Genomic DNA, 22020 nt, shown 5'->3' with positions numbered 1-22020 from the left:
TATGAGATTAAAATTTAGTGATCGAGGATATTTTGAAGTGTGGGATCTGTGTCGAATGATCTGTCCTCATTAGGCGTGGGCGTTTGAAGGTGTATCTACGATATTGGGAAGTTGGAGTTGTGTATACCTACCTACATACATTGCATGTTGGCCTCTTACATTTATCTACCCACCTTACTCTACCACAAGACCATTCCCCGTCCCTGGTCCTCGTAGCTTTATGTATGGAGGAGATCATTTCTGCATCAAACTACTTGAATGTCGAACATCATCATCAGAAAAGAGCAAAGAACGGAATAGAATAACTCAGAGTCTCTACAGTCTATACCCCGCGGAACAACTGTCTGGTGTTTACTATTTCATTTTTGGGGGGGTTGGGGAGGGCCAAATCTCGAGCGCCGCATTCTGGACTTCCCGAGCCTTTCTCATTGCGGATGGTGTTCTAACTAGGTACGATGTCTTCTTTCCTTGTTTACAGCTTGGCCCGGCTCGTCCGTCATGGAAGGAAGAGCGCAAATGCTGCTTTCTCCAGGATAGGGTGCAGTTTTGCCCTCTTCTTCTTCTTCGTCCTCCCGTATCTATCATGGTCTTGCCGCGTGAGAAAGAAACCGTGTTTTCGTGGGTTGGTTTATTGTGTGGGTAGGTATGTGGGTAGGCGTGGGCGATTTGTTCATCTCCTTTTTGATGCCTCGACTTTCTTTAGTTCTTCGCTGTTGGATCGGGTGGTGTTAGCATGGGCCTTTTGATGCCGTGTAGGAGTAGGGAGAGGGAAATTCAATGGGGTGGGGAGCGGGATGGAAAGGGAGGGCAGGGTGTGATGTACCGAAGCTGTGCTGAGAAGTCATCGCTCGTGTCGTCGTCGTCCCAGCTCTCTTCCCATAGGTGCTGCGTCGTGCCGTTGCCGCTGGTCGTCTGTGCGGCTGATTCGGTCTCTTCGGCTGGCCAGTCTATCATGATTAAGAAACGTTGTCAGCTTCGGAGGTTGGTTAGATAGAGAGTTGAAGGGATGGGGAGAATATCCGCGGGAACTCGGTGATAAAGAGGAATAGTATGTCCACGCCACGGTCGGACATCGGGACTTCAGAGCTTGATAGGTGTTATAGCGACGGACTGACATACCTTCGACGGGGAAGTCCTCAAACTCGTCGTCCTCTTCGAGAGCAGCTGTCGACTTCTGTGTTGTCGCTTGCTCGAGCTTCGCGTCGCTCGTGGCGGCGGAGTTGTCGGCGGGTTTGTCTGATGGGGCGGCCATTTTCTTTCCGGTATCTACAGCTTGCTATTCTCTGTGTCGGTACGGTAGAAAGGCAAGTCGTTGTTGCTAGCTAGCGGCGTGTGATGCGATATGCAGCCGTGTTGTCGTTGATTGATGACGACGCTGGACTGTTTCCTGATAGGGCTACGATGATGCTCTTTAGGTACCTAGGTACCTACTCTATGCCTCACTGTTACGACTGCGGCTCTGCAGCTGGGGCACCTGTCTGATAACGATAACGGTAGGTAGGTGGAATCGAGCATACAGGGCGGCTCACCCCTCCCCACACAGGGCGGCTTACCCCTATGGTCAGTGCGGAAATCTTGGCAAGTACTGCCGCTAGAAAAGTACATTCTAAATGTAAAAGAACTGTTAGGATGTAGTTAAAATGTAGTTTAAAAGCGGTTAAATAATTTACATATAGTTATCTTTAACCTAGAGTCACGGCTCCTAGCCCTTGGGCTAGCCGTACGGATGACGTACGGGTGATAGTTCTATTCTGTAGCCTAGTCAATAGCCCTGCTGGACTTCCGGAAGCCTATTTAGCCTAATTGACGAAGGTTATAACCTAGCAAGTCATCCTTTACTTCGTCACCTTATAATTAATAGTATATTTCTAGTATTTATTAACGATATTATATATTACACCCATTATAATAATTGTAAAGTTCTTAATTTAAATAGTCCTTTAATAATTAAGCCTTATATGATAAAGATACCTTTATATATAGCATTTTTATATATAATTTAAAGTTCCTTTATTTTTAATCCCTTTATAGTCCTTAATCCCTTTATAGTTTTTAATCCCTTTATAATTTAATTATAAATATAATTATAAGAAATATTTTAAATTAAAGAAAGCTATTTTATAATAAACATTTATTATATTAAGCTATATATTATATATAATTTTAATTTAATTAAGCTTTAATATAGCTTATTTAAATTTTTACTTTTATTATTACTTTATAATTTCCTTTATTATTTAACCCCCTTTATAATTAACCTTACTTTAAATAAAAATGCCCCCCCTTTATTTACTTATTTTAATTATACCCTTTTATATAATTAAGCTGGTTTTTTTATATTAAGTTAACTATAACGCATCTTCCACTTGACCTGGCCACCCCAATAATCTATATAAAACCCCATTATTTCAATCTCCAATAACTTTACGAATATAAATCGTACGATTTAATAGTTAGTACCGTTAAATCCGTTAGTTGAAGGGCAATCCAGAAGTATTTTTTACTATTTTTTACAAAATTTATTAAGCGAGATATTAAGCAATACGCTAAAGTGGCGCTAAGTAAGGATTATTTTAGCGCTTACTTTAGCGTATTGCTTAATAACTCCGCGAATATAAATCGTAGAATTTAGTGGAGGGTACCGTTAAATAGCTCTCTTTATTACTAATTTAATGGTATATTTTATTATTTTATACGATTAAAATTCGTAGAGTTATTAAATTATCACGTGATTAACGCACCGATGTTTTTTGTATGGGCTAGGGGGGTGGCCAGGTCAATTGGGTGGCCAGGTCAAGTGGGAGATGCGTTATAATATTTATATAAATAGTAAACTAATTTTTTAATATAACTTAAGTTTAAAGCTTAATTTAAATAACGGTTTTTTATATTATAATTAAATTAATATAAGACTTTAATATTTAATTTAAATAGTTAAAGGTTATTTATATAATAGAATTAATAAAACTTTAAACTATTTAAAATATAGCTATTTTAGCTCTTTTATATTAATGCTTTTATTTAATCCTATTAAATCCCCCTTTTCTTATAGGTCCTTAAAAGTTTAAAGTTTAATTATCCCTTTTAAAAAGTAAATTATATATTAATAATAAAATAATTAATAATTTAAAAGTTAAATTTATTTATATTTATAAAAGATTAAATTAAAAAGTATAATAAATTATATAATTATAATTATTTATTATTAAACTTAATATATAAAACTTTTTTAAAATAATAAAAGCTTTATAATAAATTTATTATAATTTAAATAAAATTATATAAATATTAAAAAGGTTAAAGGCCTTATAGTTTAAAAATATAAACTTTATATATTACTTTTTTATTATTTAAAAGAAAAATTTATAGGATATAAGTATTTAAAAATAATTAAACTCCTTTTATATTTAAAATCTTTATTTAACGTTATCATCTTACCTATAGGGTAAGTTAAATAAATATAAAGCTATTCCTATTTTATATAATAAATTTATTAAATTATTACTTTAATTAGGTTAAGGTTAAGGGAATAATTATAAAGCTGCTTATATAAATTTTAATATAATTAAAGGTATTACTCCTATAAACCTAAACGCCTTAAACTTAATGTTATAATTGGGACTAAGGCTAGCTAGGTACATTAGTAAAAAGGGCTTAAAACGGGCGTAAAAAGGAGTAAATTAATAACTTAAGGGAGAAAAGATAATCCTAAATAACGTATAACTAATAGAACTATTATATTTATATATAAAAATAGGTATAATATAATTAACTAATGTTTTTATTATTTAATTTAAGGTAAAGATTTAAAATTTATAATAATTATCCTTACCTTTTTAAATAAATTAACCTTAATTTATAAGTATAAATAATTAAAGGCTTTTTAAAGTTTTATAAATAGCTTTTTATAAATAATAATTAAAGATTTAAATATTATAAAATAGCTTTTAAAAGTTTAAATTAACTTTATAACGCATCTTCCACTTAACCTGGCCACCTAATTAACCTGGCCACCCCCCCAGCCCATATAAGAAACATCGGTGCGCTAATCACGTAATAATTTAATAACTTTACAAATATTAGCCGTATAAAAGAGTAAAATACACCATTAGATTTGTAATAAAATAAACTATTTAACGGTACCCTCCACTAAATTCTACGATTTATATTCGCGGAGTTATTAAGCAATACATTAAAGTAAGCGCTAAAATAACCCTTATTTAACGCCACTTTAACGTATTGTTTAATATCTCGCTTAATAAATTTTATAAAAAATAGTAAAAAATACCTCTGGATTTCTCTTTAATTAATAGATCTAAAGGTACTAATTATTAAATTATACAATTAGTATTTGAAATGTTATTAAAGATTGAAATAATGGGATTTTATATAAATTATTAGGGTGGCCAGCTCAATTAGGTGGCCAGGTTAAGTGGGAGATGCATTAGTTATTTTAAATTAGCTTTCTTATTAATTTATAAATAATTAATTAAATTAATAAAACTTTATATAATTAAAGTATAAAATATTAAATTAAACTTTAAAATAATAATATTTAACCTTTATAAAAAATATTAAATAATTATAAGCTTAATATTTAATATAATTAATATAAATAATAATATTATTACTTAATATATAAAGCTTAAATAATATAAAAGATTAATTATTATTAATTATCCTTTAAAATAAATATAATTTCTTATTAAAAATAAATTAAAATAATAATCCTATAAAAATTAAATAAATAAATAAATATATATATAAAGTGGATAGTATATATTTATTAAAGCATTACTTTATTTAAAGGGAAAAAACCTTTTTAAAGCTTTTTTTTTAATTTATTAATAAAATAAAAAACCTTTAAAATACCTTTTATATAAAATTAAAGCATTAATAAAATATTAATAAAGAAACTTATAATTATAAAGGGCTTACCTTTAAGTCCTTTATAAAACATTTTATATTTTAATAAATTTTAAAACTATAATATTTATAAGGTATAATAACTTTTTAATAATTTTAATAAATTTTATTTATTAATAGGGCTAAAAGGTTAAGGTCTTTAATTAATATAAATATTAAAAGTATTATAAATATAAGTTGAATTACTTTTAATTTAATAATATTCCATAGTTAATTTATTAATAAATTAATTATTAAACTTAATTAATTAAGGTTTATAAGCTTATAATAATATATAATTAATTAAATCATACTTTTATATATAATTAAAAGTAAGGTTATTTAATTTTTAAGCTTAATATAAAGAGGGTTTATTAGTTTTATATAATAAAATTATATATTTATTATAAGCGTTTTTTATTTATTTTAATCTTTTAATAATTATAAATAATTATTAAAATCTTTAAAGTATTATTAATTATTTTACTTTATAAACTTTAACTATTTTATAATATATATATTATAATAATTAATATCTTTAATAATAATTAAGGTTTATTAAATAAATAAAGCTTAATTGCTTTATTTTTATATAATATTTATAAGGTTTTTATTTATAAGTTATTAAATTTAATAGTTTTAAAAAGGTTTATATTAATTATTTATCTTTAAAATTATAAAATTAATTTAATAATAACCTTTATAATATTTTTAAGGGTACTTTTAAAAGCCCTTTAAAAGTTTAATAATTATTTATTTTATTAATAAAATATATATTAAAAATTAAAGAATTTAATTAAACATTTTAAATTAATATTATAATTTAAATTTAAATTAAATTATTTTTATTATTATTTTATAAATATTTTATCTTTTTATAGTTTAATAAACTATCTTTTTAAATTTTTTATTTATTTAATTAATTTTACTTATTATTATAATAATATAACATTAACCTTTATAACTTAATTAAAAGGATTTAAAGAAGTTATTATAAAGTAATTAAAGTATAAGTAATTAAAGGAAAAGTTATTAAAGTTATTATAATTAAGATTAAGGTTAATTAAATATATTAATAAAAAGAGCTTAAAATAAATATAAAAAGAAGTAGATTAATAACTTAAAGGAGAAAAGATAATCCTAAATAATATATAATTAATAAAACTATTATATTTATATATAAAAATAGATATAATATAATTAGCTAATATTTTTACTATTTAGTTTAAGGTAAAGATTTAAGATTTATAATATTTAAATAATGTATTTAAATTAAACTAAGTTAAATTAAACTTTAAAATCCCTTTTAATTAAAAAATAACCTTTATTTTATTAATTTAATATTATAGGTAGGTTAAATCTTAAAGGTTAGATATAATGTTATAAGTTTCTTTAATCTTATAATAGGTATTTAATAAAGCTAAAGCTTAAAGAAAGGAAGAATCTCCTTTAAAGCGTATATAAGAAGGGTACGTAATATATATAAAGTATATATACTTTAAGGGCTTTAAAATACTTTAATATAATAATTATTCCTTTTTCTTTAATTAGGTTATCCTTAACTTAATATATAATTAATTTATTAATTAAATGTAAAATAAAAAGTTTAATTATATAAGTATATAAGATAAAATGTTATAATAAATATATTAATATAATTTATTTATATAAAGCGTTATTATAGTAAAGGTATATAAATATTAACCTTATATTTATATTATAAATTATATATATTATATATTACCTTTATAGTAAAATTTATATATATATTCCTATTAATTATTTATTAACTTTTTTTCTTTTCTTTTTCTTTTTTCTTTAATTGTTATTAATTTTAAAAATTAGTTTTAATTAAAAATTATTATATTACTTTTATTTTTATTTCGTCTTTTTCTTTTTTTTTATTATATTTATATTATTATTACTATTATTTAAACTATACCTTTTAAGGGTAAAAAGGAAAAGGGTAAAGCCTTAACCTTAAAAAGCAATTATATTATATATAGTAATAAGAGTAAAGCGCTATTATTACTATTGCTATTTAAATATAATAAGGATATAAATAAAGAACGTATTAATAATGGAGCGCTTATATTATTACCGTTAATACTACTAGTACTACCTTTATTAAGCGGTAATAATAATAATAATAATAACGGAAAGGGTAGTTTAAGTTAAAGCTATAGCGGATCTGCTAGCCCTTTACTTAATAATTATTCGAGCTATAAAGGTAATTTAGATATTAAGGGTAAAAACCCTTAAAAAAAACATAAATAATTTATAAGGATAAAAAATTAATATTATAAAAAGTATATAAATCTTATAGCTATATTATTAATATTAATATATTATAGGTATATTAAATATATTAAATATATATATTAACTTAACCTTAATTTACCTTTAAAACTTAATTATTTATTTAATAAATTTAGCTTTACTAATTATTATAAATACATTAAAGCGTATTAAATATATAAACCTATTAATATTTTTATATCTATATTATATATAAATTGTTATTTATTTAAATTTAACTTCTATTTATAATAGCTTTTAAAATTATTTAATTTATTAAATTCTTTAAATAAGGTTAATAAGCTTTTATATTTAAAATGATTATTAATAATATTTAAGTTATAAATAATAATAAAATAGGATTTTAATCCAGTTTATTTAAGTTTTATATTAATATTATAGTTATTTAATATTACTTTATTAAATTATATTTATACTTTTTTTTAACTTATTAAAGTTATTTTAATATAATTAATAATTAAACTAGTAAAAAAGTATAAAGCTATTTTATACCTATTTTAAATTTAATATATATTATAATAATATTATATTTATATTTAAATAAAAGCATTTTTCTAATTATAATTATATTATTATTAAATAATACTTTATTACTTATAATATAATTATACTTATTTTAATTAATGTTATAAATAACTTTACTTTATACTTTTTTTATATATATTTTTAATATAAATAAAATGCAGTTTAATATTAAAACTACTTTTATATAATTTTTTTATATATATATTTATAAAATCCTAATTTAATTATGTAATATATCTTTATTTTATTATTTATAATAAAAATAAAAACTTTTATAATTAAATAGTATAATAATGCTTAATAAAGTAAGGTTTATAATTGGATAAAGCTTTATAATATTATTAATTTTAATAATTATTAAATTTAACCTTATTTTATATATAGCTTAATAATAAAATGTAATAGTTTTTTAACTTTAAAGGTAAAGGTTTAATTCCTTTTATATTAAAATAGTTAGTTTTATTTTTTTTATAATTAATTTAGGATTTTTAAAATTCTATTAGGCTTACTTTATATCCTATATTAATAATATTAAATATAGTTTTAATTTATACCCAATTTATTATTTGTAATTTTCTTTTTTTATTTTTAATTTTAATATTTTTTAAAATCTTTAACTGCTTTTAACATTAAAATGTTAAATTATAATACTTATTAATTATATTTAAAAGGCTAACCTTTCTATTTAACCTTATAGTATTAATTTCTATTATATATTATTTTATTTATTATATTTTTAACCTTTTACATTTTTAAATTATCTTTAAGGTTTAATATAGGTAAATTATATTTATATTTAATAATTTAAAGCTTAATTAATTAAATTAAAAAAATAAAGTAAAGATAAATATATTATAATAGGAGATTAATATAATATATTTATAAATTAACTTTATTTATAATTTTAAAAGGTTTTATATATTTAAATATTAACTTTTTATAATGAAACTTTATATTCTTTATTAATAATATAATTAAATCTTTAACTTTAAAGGTTATTAGTTTATATTTATTATTATAATATTTTATAACGCATCTCCCACTTGACCTGGCCACCCCCTTAGCCCATACAAATAACGTCGGTGCGCTAATCACGTGATAATTTAATAACTCTACGAATACTACTCGTATAAGATAATAAAATATACCATTAGATTCGTAATAAAAAGAGCTATTTAACGGTACCCTTTACTAACTTTTACGACCTATATTCGCGGAGTTATTAAACAATACGCTAAAGTAAGCGCTAAATTAATCCTTGCTTAGCGCCCCTTTAGCGTATTGCTTAATATCTCGCTTAATAAATTTTGTAAAAAATAGTAAAAAATACTTCTGGATTGCCCTTGAACTAACGGATTTAACGGTATTAATTATTAAACCGTACAATTAATACTCGTAAAGTTATTAAAGATTGAAATAATGGGGTTTTATATAGGTTATTGGGGTGGCCAGGTCAATTGGGTGGCCAGGTCAAGTGGGAGATGCGTTATATTATTTTAATATAATTTACTATTGTTTTACTATTTTATTTTTAATTGTTTTTAATTTATTAAGTTATCCTTATATAGTTAGGATTTCCTTTAATATAAAGTTATCTTTAACGAATAATTTAAATTTAGGGATATAGCTATATAGGGCTTTAAAAGGTAACTTTTTAATTATTAAATTAATTATTAAATTTATAGCAAAAAAGGCTTATAAAAGAAATTAAGGTTAATTAATCTATTCTTTATTAATAAAATATTATAAATAACCTTTAATTATTTAATTTATCCGCTTTATTTAACTATTAGTTTTAAGGTAAAATGTAATTAAAAGGTATTATTTTATTTTAAAGTAGTAATAAAGGTTAAATTAAAATTAACTTATAAAACTAATACCTTTATTTAAAATTATACCTTATAAGCTATTATATAAGCATTTAATTTTATTATAAAAAAGGATAGTTAGTTTTATTAAAGTAATAATAATATTAATTAAAAATAGGTATATAAGCTTAATAAATTTATTAATAATAATTAATATAAAGTTAATTAGTTTTTTTTTTATAAAAGGTTTTAAATAAACTTATAATAAAGTTTATAAAAAGTTCCTATATAAGTTAATTAAAAATTAATAAGGTATTTAATTTATTATATTTTTAATAGTATTTTACCTTTATTTTAAAGTAAATTATATAGGATTTTATATACTTTTAAATATTGTTTTATATATCTTTTTAAAAAAACTTATAGTATAAAAGTTTTAAGGTATAAGTTTAATTAAAATAATTAATAATAAGTTAATTATAGTATAATTTAATAAATTAAAAATGGAGGGACTTTTTAAAGGGAATATAAACCCTTTCCTTATAGTAAATTAAGTTTTTTCTTATTAACCATTAAAGGTTTATAGCCTTTCCGGCTTTAAATTAATATAGAATTACTTAATATTTAAAATTTCTTTATTAAACCTTTAAAATTAAGTTACTTAAGTTCTTAAATAGCTTTAGGTTTTTACTTTTTTTAATACCTATAGCTATTTATACTTATTTATATATAATTACTTATATAAAAATGGTCCATTTAATAGGTATATATATAATATATAACTTATTAATTAATATTTTAAGGTATAAATTAAAGACTTTAAATTATTATATTATAATAATTTTCCTTTTTAATATAAAAAGGATATTTATATTAATAGGTAAGATAGCTATAAAATTAAAGTAGTATAAAGATAAATTAGCCTTATTTTTCTTACCTACCCTATATTTAATAATAAAGTTAAAAGGAATTAAATATATATATTAATAAGCTTACCTTCTATTTAACTTTAAGGTCCTTATAAATGCTTAAAGATTATTATAATTAATTAATACTTTAATTAATAAATAACGCATCTCCCACTTAACCTGGCTACCTAATTGAGCTGGCCACCCCTTTAACCTATATAAAATCCTATTATTTCAATTTATAATAACTTTATAAATATTAATTGTACGATTTAATAATTAATACCTTTAAATCCGTTAGTTAAAGGGGAATCCAGAGGCATTTTTTATTATTTTTTATAAAATTTATTAAGCGAAATATTAAGCAATACGCTAAAGGGGTATTAAGTAAGGATTAATTTAGCGCTTACTTTAGCGTATTGCTTAATAACTCCGCGAATATAAGTCGTAAAAGTTGGTAAAGGGTACCGTTAAATAGCTCTTTTTATTACGAATTTAACGGTATATTTTATTATTTTATACGATTAATATTCGTAGAGTTATTAAATTATCACGTAATTAATGCACCGACGTTATTTATATGGGCTAGGGGGGTGGCCAGGTCAATTGGGTGGCCAGGTTAAGTGGGAGATGCGTTATAATTCCTTATTTATAAAAAATATAAAGATATTATTTAAATAAATAATATAAAAAATATTTAAAATATTATTAAATGCCTTTTATATATAGTTTTAAAAGGTAATAGAAATATTTAATAAACTTATAAGTATAATTAAAAATTTATAATAGCTATAATAAATATAAAAGGCTGTTTTTTATTTATTTCCCTTTTAAATATAAATATAATAATAGGTGTCCTTTAGGTTAACTTTTATAAATATTTTTATTTAAAAGATTTTATTTAATAGCTTTAAAATAAGGGGTAAAGTATAATAATTTTTATATAAAATATAATTAAATCCCTTATAATTTATATATAAGTATAAGCCTTTATCTTTTTTAAAAATAAAAAGGATAAATACTTTAATTAAACTAATTAATTTTTTAATTTTTTTAACCTTTAACATTTTATTTAACTACTTTTATAGCTTTTTAAGTTTATTTTATATTAAAGGGTATATAGGATAATAGGGAACTATAGTATTTTTTTTAAGTTTAATAATTAAATTACCTTTTTTTAAATAGGGGAATATATTAGCTTTATTTATATTAAAGAAATTAATAAGGTTATAAAACTCCTATAAAATATTATTAAATCTTATATAAGATATATATAATTTTAATTCTTTTAATTCTTTTAATTTTAATAATTAAATAATTATTTAATAATATGGTTTATTTTTATAAGCTTTTATAAATTAATATAAGGTAAGTATTTTAAAGTAGTAAGCTTTAAATTTAAAGAATTAATAATTTATATTTAAATTTAATATAATTCCTTAATCCTTTAAAGTAATTTAAAATAATAAAATAAGGTTACCTTTTAAGCAATAATTATAATTAATAGCTATATATATATATTTAAACTTATAAATAATATTATAATTATTAATTAATTTATAAATAACTTAATAAGCTTTATATAATGGAAAACTATTATTTATAATATATTATAATAAAGGGGTTTAAAAAGGAGCTTTTTTTAATTTATAATAAAGTATAAAAGTAAAGCTAATATAATTATATTTAATATAAAAATCTAAGTTAATATAAGTTTATAAAGGGGGGTTTTTTAAGCTAAATGTACGGATTATATAAAGGGTGTAAAAACGATATATAATAGATATATAAAGGGGTAAATTTAATTTGGTGCTTTTTATTAATTTAAAAAGTATTAAGCTTCCGGTTTATTTCCTAATTATTTATTATATATTAAAGGATTATAGCATTTTAATAAAAGGGGGGTATAAGAATAATATAATAACTATTATTTATTTTTAACCTTATCCTACTTTTTATTTATTTAAACTTTTTAAATAGTTTATTTTTATATTATATAGCTTATATAGTTAGGATTCCAGTTTTGTTTAAATTAAATATAATTTAAGGTAATATAGCTTAATTAACTATAATTAAAATAAACTACTCCTTTATAGTTTTTTTAATTTAATTTATTTTTATTATTACTTTATAAATAATTTAAAGGAGCTTTAAAAAGGGTTAACTTTTTAAAATAAAGTTATTAAATTAATAGTTTTTTTAATAATTAAAACCTTAAAAACATTAATAATAATTATTATTATTATTTCTTTAATAGCTATAACTATTATTATTACTTTAATAGTTATTATTATTATTATTATTACTTTTATAATTATTAATATAATTATAATTTAAACTATTATTATAACTATTATTATTATATTCTTTATATTTATTTTTATAATTATTATTATTAATAGCTTAACTATTACTTTAACTTTAATTTATATTTATAAGTTATTTATTATTAATTTAGATATTTTTTAATTTAAGCCTCTTTTTTTTATAATTAACCTATTAATCCTTATTTATTAATTTTTAACATTATTATATTATATTAATTATTTTAATTTTAGTTTTTAATAAAAGGTTATAGAAATTTATTAATTTCTTTTATAAAGGTCTACCTAATTTTTAATAATATAATAAAGCTCTTTTACCTTTACTTTATTTTAAATTTTAACTTTTAATATTAATTAAGTATTAATTAAAAAGTTTTAAGTTTTAATTAATATATTATATAGCTTTTTTAAATTATATATTAATATTAACCTATAAGAAGAATGATTAATATAATAAGGTTTTAATTTAATTTAAAAATATATTTTAATTAAATTCCATTTACTTCTTTTTTATATATTTAAGCCTTTTTTTTATAATTTAATATATATTTTTATAATCCTTATCCATTTTATTATATATGTAAAGAATTTTAAAGGTATTAGTTTTAAACTTATAATTAGCTTTATAGAATATAGTTTTTAATTCTTTTACCTATTTTAACTATTTTAAATAGGTAAACTTTATATTAAAGGAATTATAATTAAACTTAAAAAGCTAGCTTAAATTAACCTTTTTAAAGAAATAGCATTTATAATAATATATATACTTTAAATATAATTAATATATATAACTATTTTAATTATACTTTATATTAAAATTAAATAATAAAGGGTTATTATTATTAAAATTACCCTTTTTTTAATTTTAATAATATTATTAATTATTAAGGGTTTATAAATTGTTAAGGTTAAAACAATACCCTAATTTATTTAAATTTAATATTTTTAAATTCTTTCCTTTTTTACTTAAATATAATTTGGAAGGTGTATAGGTTACCTTTAAACTTTAAATAACTTTCTTTTCTTTAAGAAATTATTTCTTTAACTTTATAATTTTAATTAAAAGTTAAGTATTTATTTATTATAATAATTAAGTATTAACTTTATTTATTTAATTAAAGTTATTAGGAGATTTTAATAGCTAATTTTAGGTTTATTATTTTTCTAAAAATAAATTATATTAGCTTTATCCTTAAACTATTATTAAAAACTTTTTATAATTTAAATTTCCTAAAAAAGCGTTAGCTTTAATTATTTATTTATATATAAATATATTATAATTAATAACGTTATAAATAACCTTAAAAAAAAGCTTTAAAATTATTATAAGTAGGTTAAATCTTAAAGGTTAAATATAATATTATAAATCTCTTTAGTTTTATAATAGGTATTTAATAAAACTAAAGCTTAAAGAAGGGAAGAATTTCCTTTAAAGCGTATATAGGAAGGGTATATAATATATATAAAGTATATATACTTTAAGGGCCTTAAAATACTATAATATAATATTTAAACCCTTATTAAATAAATGGCTACCTATTTTACTATATAAAAACGTTTAAAATAATAAAATTATAATAAATATAAATGTTATAGCGGATTAAGTTATATAGTAGCTAATTATAAGTTATTACTTTAAAGAGAATATATTAAGTTTTATAAATAAAAGCGATAGCTATTGCTTTAAAAGTTATACAAGGTTATTTTTATATTTATTTTTAGGTGTTTGCGACCTTTACGGGGGTAGTTACGGCTCCTAGCCTTTAGGTTAGCCGTACGGATGATGTACGGGTGATAGTTCTATTCTGTAGCTTAATTAATAGCCCTGCCGGACCTCCGGAAGCCTATTTAGCCTACCGTAACGTATATAGCTTAATTGACGAAGGTTATAACCTAGCAAGTCATCCTTTACTTCGTCACCTTATAATTAATAATGTGTTTCCAATATTTACTAATAACACTGCACATCGCGCCCGTTGTAACACCTAGTAAAATCTTTTATTATATTAAAGGTTTACTATATAGTATTAGTTGCCTTAATTTACTTTAACATTTAAAGGGTTTTACTATTAATATATTATATTATACTTATAGGTATTTAAAATGCAATTAAGATAAAGTTAATATATAGATATAAAATGTAATATAGCTGCAGTTAAATAAGTACTTTCAAAACTAATGTACTTAAATTGATCTAACCTTTTTGGTTTTTTATATAGCGCATTGACCATAGGGGTAAGCCGCGCTGTGTGGGGAGGGGTGAGCCGCCCTACATCCTGGGTGGAATCAACCTTACCGACCTACCTACCTAGGTAGGTAACAACCTCTGAGAAGAACCGCCTAATAGACTTCTATAGGTGCCTAAGTAGTGCTATAACAGCATGCTTATACCTCCCGTAAAGCGTCGAATGGCCTATAATTTATAATTATAGGGTTGCCTAGGTAGCTGTCTCCGAGCCGGGTCGGTGACTGAGCGTGATTCTACTACCTATCACCGACTTGGGCAATCCCGTCCCTACCTACCTAGGTAGGTATTGACTGTATTTGCATCCCTCCGCGCTTTGCCCGCTGAATCTACAATTGTGTATCCTTCATTGTACGTTGCATATAAGTCTAGGCGACGGGGTAACATTATCCATGAATATGAGATGGCAGTGATATTTGTGGCTTTGACGTCACCTCCAAAGAGGCGGAGCAATGCCCGTCTTGACACGGCCCTGTTACCTAGGAATGCAGGTAAGAATTCGAGCGTCTTTTGTCATATATCTTAGTGTATTCAAAGGTGAGCGCTTTTTCGTCCCTTGTCAAAATGGAGAGGTTCGAGCAGATTCGAGGACCCCGAAATGTGCCTTACCGAAAAGCCTGCGGTAACCAGGTAGAACATACCTAAGCCTCCCTTGCTCACGTACGATCCATCCATTCCTATCATCTCACCAATGTAGTCACTGGCATTTCCAAATCCTACACTATCGCGCGCACTGCAGCAGATCCGTGGATGACCAACCGTATCGACCCCACTCGCCCGCATTTATCTCCGTCATCATCCATCCTGAGGAGGGTCTGAGCCAAGCGCCAGCGCCAGCGTCAGCGTTGAGCTGTAGTGTAGCCTTAGCCTCAGCCCTGGCCTTTGTTAATCTGGGCGAATGAGTCGGTGCTTAGTTTGTAGTTGTCCGCCATTGTTCTGATTCCTCGCTCGCCACTGTCTTGTCTAGTCTAGTCCCAGTTTCCTTCCAGTCGGCTCATTCGGATATTGTTACTCTTGAAAATACCTTATCGAACATCCGAGCTATTGCATTGGACCCTTCATAACTAGGTCCTGTCTTCTCGGGTGTCGGGGAACTCTACACCGACGTAAGAGCACGCGATATTACGCTCATGAGCAGACGCTGTACATTTTACGTCGCTTCACTCACCGGCGCTCCGACATGAGTCTACTCGGCGGCTGGTTTCGGGGCTCTACCCCAAAGTCAAGCAAGAACTCCAGCCCAGGTACCTCGCAAGTTGACCTCCGAGCTCAGACCGTGGCCCTTCTCCAAGATGCCATTGCCGGCGCTGACCGCATCATGAACGATGATATAGATGGGGCTGAAGAACACCTGAAGCAGACTAGCTCAACGTTTCATTCATTTGGCATGAGCACGTGCGTGTTCATGAAGAGCATTTTGGGCTTCGAGAAGTCCATTATGGCCGAGGCTAGTAGCCGCTTGAACGAGTGTGAGACGTCGGCCTGGAATGAAATCAAAAAGGCCGAAAAGGAGGCGAGCAAGTCACAGGCTGAAAGGATCTACCCTCCTGGTAGTGAGTACCAATTAGTACTCGCCGAGTCTTATCTCATGAGCGCAATTATCGGGGTCTTGCATGAGAGTCTCACTGAAGGAATAAAGAGCTTCTACAAACTACGGAAGGCCTTTATAGCCCTCGACAGTATCATACAAGCCGAAAGCGCCTATTTGAAGAAACGTGGACTACAACCTACATCAACCCAGCCTGCAGTCAGTACTGCTAATCCCAAGGACCATGAGAAGATGCCCGGTGGGTTTGACGATGATGATGAACCAGAGTTCTTGGATGCAGAAGAATCCCACTCTGGCACACCAACACCATTGCAATACGCAGGTCATCTATCTAACGGTGATGCTGATGAGGCCGAAAAGAAGCTGGGTGACTTGTCTTTAAATGGGGAGAGCAATTCAGAAACGAAGGATATGCCCCGCGATTTGCCTTCCCGCGACGGCTTCGAGAGTGGTCCTGATTCTGACATCTTCACTGACCCAATTGATGCTTTTATTCATTCGTAAGTCCAGTGATTGTTACAGTAGCAAGTCTACTTCCCACACTGACCAATACCGTTACCTTACCCTTGTTGCTACCTATTCGCTTCCTTCACTTTTATTCTCCCCCAATCAACTCAATGGCCTCAAAACACACACTTACATTCTTTATAGCGGAACAAGCATGTGTTTTGGTGTCCTACTTCTCATCATATCACTCGTGCCCCCAGCCTTCTCAAGGTTGCTCTCAATCATCGGCTTCAGGGGTGACCGTGAACGTGGGATCGAGATGCTTTGGCGAAGCTCCCGATTCGAAAATATTAATGGAGCCGTGGCCGGGCTGATGCTTCTCGCTTACTATAACGGCCTGTTAGGGTTTGCCGATATCCTTCCCTCTGAGGCAGACGTTGAGAAGGGCGCGATTGTAGGCTATCCAGCCGAGAGACTCTCAGCGCTCCTCGTTAGGCTACGGCGCAGGTATCCGGATAGCGGTCTTTGGCGGTTTGAGGAAGCCCGCAGCCTATCAAATAAGAGAGATCTTACTGGCGCGCTAGATATCCTCAAGAACAACCACTCCAAGATGAAGCAGGTTGCTGCTCTAAACAATTTCGAGATGTCTTTGGACTCGACTTACGTACGAGATTGGTCACACGCTCGGGACGATTATCTTCGATGCATTGAGCTTAACGAATGGAGCCCCGCTCTCTATTACTACCTGGCCGGCGCCTCGGAACTGGAATTGTACCGAAACGCCTGCCTCAGTAACCCGAAAGATGAGCCGCAGATCAACGTCCATAAGAAAAAGGCCGAAGAGCTCTTTAAGAAGGTACCATCTGTGGCCGGTAAGAAGAAGTTCATGGCTCGACCACTACCATTCGAAGAATTTGTCGTCCGAAAATTGAGAAAGTGGGAGGAAAGATCGAGCTCGTGGTCTGTTGATCTAGTCGACGCAATCGGCGTCAGTCCAGCTCAGGAAATGGTTTACCTTTGGAATGGTCTTAAGAAGATGCAACCCCCCGAGCTGGAGAGTGCGGCTACGGATCTGTCCTGGGACCGACTCACGTGCTCGGAAGAGATTCGTGGTAAACTCCAGGCCGAGATAGACGAGAAGGCACTCCATGACTTATGCCACGCTGCTATCCTGCGCAGTCTGAAGAAGTTCGACGAGGCCAGGGATAAGCTCCAGGGCGTCCTGCAAATGGATAGGTGAGACCTGCATTCCCACTAACCTATTATCTACAAGTTTAAGGCTGACAATCACTCCAGATCTGCTTTCAAAGGTTCCAACATGGACGATTATATCCCGCCCGCCGCTCACTATGAGATGGCTGTCCTTGCGTGGGTCGAGGGACATACGGGAACAGCGGCTGAGACGAGGAAGAAGATATATGACTGCCAATCCTGGCTCGATAAAGTCGCAAGGTGGGAGAGTTATCTTCTAGACGGGAGAATCGGCATGCGTGTCCAGACTGGCATGGATACCCTTAGATGGTACAGGCGGGACCATGGCATGTCTGCTTGAAGTACGAAAGAACGCGAGATAAGTTTAGATACATTATGCGTGAGGTTATATGGAAAGGTTAAAAACATAGACGGTGTGACGGCTGATAGAATATTCAGAAAAGCTGGTTGTGTTACTAGGTTATGAGGCTTGGGAACGGACATGGATGGGGAGAATATGCGGCCAATTTTCTAAGAATGTGGCACTACGTTGGATATAGAAATCAAGGCTTTCGGATTGGAAAGAGGAACTTTATATACTTGGTTATAGGAATGGCGAGCTCTGGGGATGGAACTTGCTTATATAGAAAAGGAACGATGAAGTATCCCACGCCCATATTATCAACTTTTTCTAGATTCATGTCCCTGTTCCCAGAAGGTCTAGCCTTTGTCCTCGATGAATGGTTCTTCGAAGTGTGTTCGGGCTTCGCAACGATAGTAGAACGCCGACTAGAATGAATGTCACATAGAGTATCTTACGGGGGTCAATAGAGGCAACATCTAGTATATGGCGAGTATTGAGTTGCTACATCAGTGAAACTGATCCGGTGAAGTGAGTTAGTATCAAGGACCACGTATGCTTAGCAATTTCATATACTCAGTGCAAAGTATTCGGTTATCTTAGTAACGGTAAGAAGTCACCTAGACTCATTGAGCTCGAGATGAGCGTTTAGGGACCGAGTTCATATACACCATGATTCTTTGGGCTAAGTGTTGCAGACACGTCTAATGTAGATCTTAACCATTATATGCTGCGAAGGTAGTAATAGCCATGATGGTTACTGAAGGCTATCTGTGTATATATATGCATACTGTTCTAATGCCTTTGCTCATGTGACTAATAGAATCAGATACTTAGTTCTATTTGTGATCGAATTTTGACAATAATATGACCACCTACGTTGTTTTAGACATGCCTCGAATCGAAATGAAAATTTTGACTTCGCTTTCCATGACTGCATACCTAGTTTATGTCACGATATCGCTGTTGTGGCACATTCAATAACTTCTGATAATTTTTCCCTCACCAATGCCTAGCAAGGCACTGAATTCGTAAAACATTCAGTGCATGAGAAAACCTCTATGGCCATCTCGTGAATTCCGAAGGCGACGAACGTGCGAAAGCTGACGCCCGTGACCCCTGAGCTGTACCTGTCGGCTTACTTCGAATAATGTGCTTGGCATATCATCGCACATGGTATCCTCCAAGCTATCGTTGATCTTTTAAAAGGGAAAATGCACGCACGCGCTATCCTCATTGCCGCTGCTGGCCTGGCAGCTTCTACTTTGGCCGCAACAGTTTCGTCTAGCATCCCTCTCGATAGTCCTGAAGATGTCATTATCACCACTTACCCCGATAGTCTGCCTGCTGATCTGATTCCTGGAGCAGCTTCCAGCGAAACTGTGAGCAAGCTCGCCAATGTTGGATATAAGCGTTCGGTTGAGCCTAGCCCAGCTCGCAACCGTTTGCGTTCTATGGTTTCTCATATGAGTGGCTATCTATATCGGGTTGATTCATCAACAACATCAAAAGGTACGGGAGAAGATAAGCCATTAAAATTCATCCTGGCTCTCATTAGGGAAGTTCAAGATATGCAAGTAATCAATAGTACACTGATGGTTATAGTTAATCATTCCCAATGAAGAAGGGCGTAGCTACGCGGACAATATATGCGACACTAAGAAAGACATTCAGTCTAGTGAATTAAATTCTAGAATTTTGATTTATACTGCTAACGTAGGGTTTAGCACCACTGCATCTCTGAAACAAGTGGCAAAGTTTGAAGGTAAGGTTTGGAGCCACAAACCATCTCATGTACGATGCATTGAAAAGTACAAATATGGCGTACATAATATTTAACTATTTAGGTGGAAGCATGGAGAGAAGAGCTCATCCAAAATACTACAATTGTCTTTCTCCGCGCTACGCATCTTCCCAGACTCGGCAAAATTACTACTACAGTAACTCGTTCCCGTCAACCTTTTGCCCACCATTAGACAACATCCCGTTACACCATACCATTACAAACGCAACCATGCGGATCGCGATCTTCTTCACCGCCCTCAGCGCACTCTGCGCAATACCGATCACTATCGCCTTGCCGTGGAACAGCACCGTGGGCCTGACTTCCAACATCACACGTGACCTCCTAGGCGGCCTCCTGAATCGCAAGAAACGAATCCCTGTGACGTCAAAGAAATGTATGGGTGATCAGCTTGAGAAAGAGTACTTTCTAGGTGCAAAAGAGAGCATGATCACCTGGTCGGATGTGGGTGGAAGAGTTTTGCCTGGGTTATACTACGGACAAAGCTGTCCGGAGGATGTCCACAGCGAAGCATGTTGCCAGGAGGACGAGAAAGGCGTCACATGGTATGTTTGCAACTGCAAGCTTATCTGGCAGGACGCGGTTCCTCGGTGGGAGCTGGATGAAGTGCAGTCGATACTCAACGAGACCTGCGGCGAGTGGCAGAGCGGCTGGGTTTGGAGCAAGAAGTGGGAGAAGGGGTATAATGTCGTTCCGAAAAAATGGTACAAAGTCAGGGTGAAAGATAACATCCAGATTTGTCCTCCTGGGTGTACGTTTTGGTAAGAGCAGAAAATCCCATTATAGGATATGCTCGAGACTACGGTTATCTTGAAATAGGACCTGGGAAGAATATGCAAAATCTGACCTCGCGGAATCGCGATATGATTAACGGATACGGCATCTGAATTGGACTACAAGAGGTCCTAAAGGCTATCATGGCTTTGTCAGAGGAAATGGACATCATCACTCCCAATAATTGATTGCTTGGTTGCTCTCTCTACTAGCTGAGGTACCAATGACATGATTGTCAGTACTATACACTGAAGTCGCATTATCCTTGCTAGGAAGTGTACCTCTTGTCGTTTAAGTAACCAGGGCAAGGATCTGGGATTGGATTGATGCTATTCATAATTTAATGATCTACCAGGGCTGTACAGGTCTGTGGCATTGCAGGCTGACTTTATCGTGAGTGACACTTACTTCTTACGGAAAGATAGTTTCCTTCCTGAGACTAAAGAATCCATTTAATCGCTGCTTTTATCCCTAGCAAGTCAGATTAGGTAGTAGTTGGACAATGATGTATTTTCCTCTTCAGCATCTTAACACCACGTCAAATATTAGACCTTGCATAGATATTTCACTGTTTATTTAACTATCTATTCTAGTAGTTACGCAAGGCTCAAAGCTCTTGAGAAGGCAAGGGCTACGCCAATTGACTATGTGGGCTCCTTGTATAATTTAGTATCTGAGAATCGGCATATTCGTGTTCTTTCCTCATCTAGTAAGTGATGAAACAATGTGGTTGCCGTGTGATGTCTTCAAGATTAAAGCTAATGGCGGTTGCTGTTCTTCTTCTGGCGAAGTATAACTTCGTCATGATCAAATGAAGAAGCCCTGGCCGTTGTAAGAGATGCTGAAGAGCTTGGACCCTC

At 29.2% G+C, this 22020-nt stretch overlaps 4 protein-coding genes across 4 annotated transcripts; 3 read left to right on the top strand and 1 right to left on the bottom strand.

The window, feature by feature from the left end:
* Positions 1 to 87: 87 nt before the first annotated feature.
* Positions 88 to 1618, bottom strand: F5B22DRAFT_596310 (DSS1/SEM1 family-domain-containing protein). Its single transcript, XM_047974219.1, has 3 exons — positions 1120 to 1618; positions 824 to 947; positions 88 to 710 (listed from the first exon to the last, which is right to left on the bottom strand). The coding sequence occupies exons 1-3, from the start codon at positions 1250 to 1252 to the stop codon at positions 671 to 673; spliced, it is 297 nt and encodes a 98-aa protein (XP_047833270.1). The 5' UTR covers positions 1253 to 1618; the 3' UTR covers positions 88 to 670.
* Positions 1619 to 16016: 14398 nt separating this feature from the next.
* F5B22DRAFT_567391 (outer membrane protein Iml2/Tetratricopeptide repeat protein 39) lies at positions 16017 to 18957 on the top strand. The gene is made up of 3 exons (XM_047973120.1): positions 16017 to 17083; positions 17235 to 18266; positions 18327 to 18957. The coding sequence occupies exons 1-3, from the start codon at positions 16215 to 16217 to the stop codon at positions 18580 to 18582; spliced, it is 2157 nt and encodes a 718-aa protein (XP_047833269.1). The 5' UTR covers positions 16017 to 16214; the 3' UTR covers positions 18583 to 18957.
* Positions 18958 to 19796: 839 nt separating this feature from the next.
* Positions 19797 to 20204, top strand: F5B22DRAFT_643978 (uncharacterized protein; the record flags this gene model as incomplete). The annotated part of the gene is made up of 1 exon (XM_047978356.1): positions 19797 to 20204. The coding sequence occupies one exon, from the start codon at positions 19797 to 19799 to the stop codon at positions 20202 to 20204; it is 408 nt and encodes a 135-aa protein (XP_047833268.1).
* A 392-nt stretch (positions 20205 to 20596) lies between these two features.
* F5B22DRAFT_662360 (uncharacterized protein) lies at positions 20597 to 21202 on the top strand (the record flags this gene model as incomplete). Its single annotated transcript, XM_047980435.1, has 1 exon — positions 20597 to 21202. The coding sequence occupies one exon, from the start codon at positions 20597 to 20599 to the stop codon at positions 21149 to 21151; it is 555 nt and encodes a 184-aa protein (XP_047833267.1). The 3' UTR covers positions 21152 to 21202.
* Between the last annotated feature and the right edge of the window lie 818 nt (positions 21203 to 22020).

The sequence above is a fragment of the Xylaria bambusicola genome (genome assembly GCF_022495145.1).
Source record: "Xylaria bambusicola strain CBS 139988 unplaced genomic scaffold F5B22scaffold_9, whole genome shotgun sequence".
Classification (NCBI taxonomy): domain Eukaryota; kingdom Fungi; phylum Ascomycota; class Sordariomycetes; order Xylariales; family Xylariaceae; genus Xylaria; species Xylaria bambusicola.
This window is presented reverse-complemented; position numbering and strand designations above follow the sequence as displayed.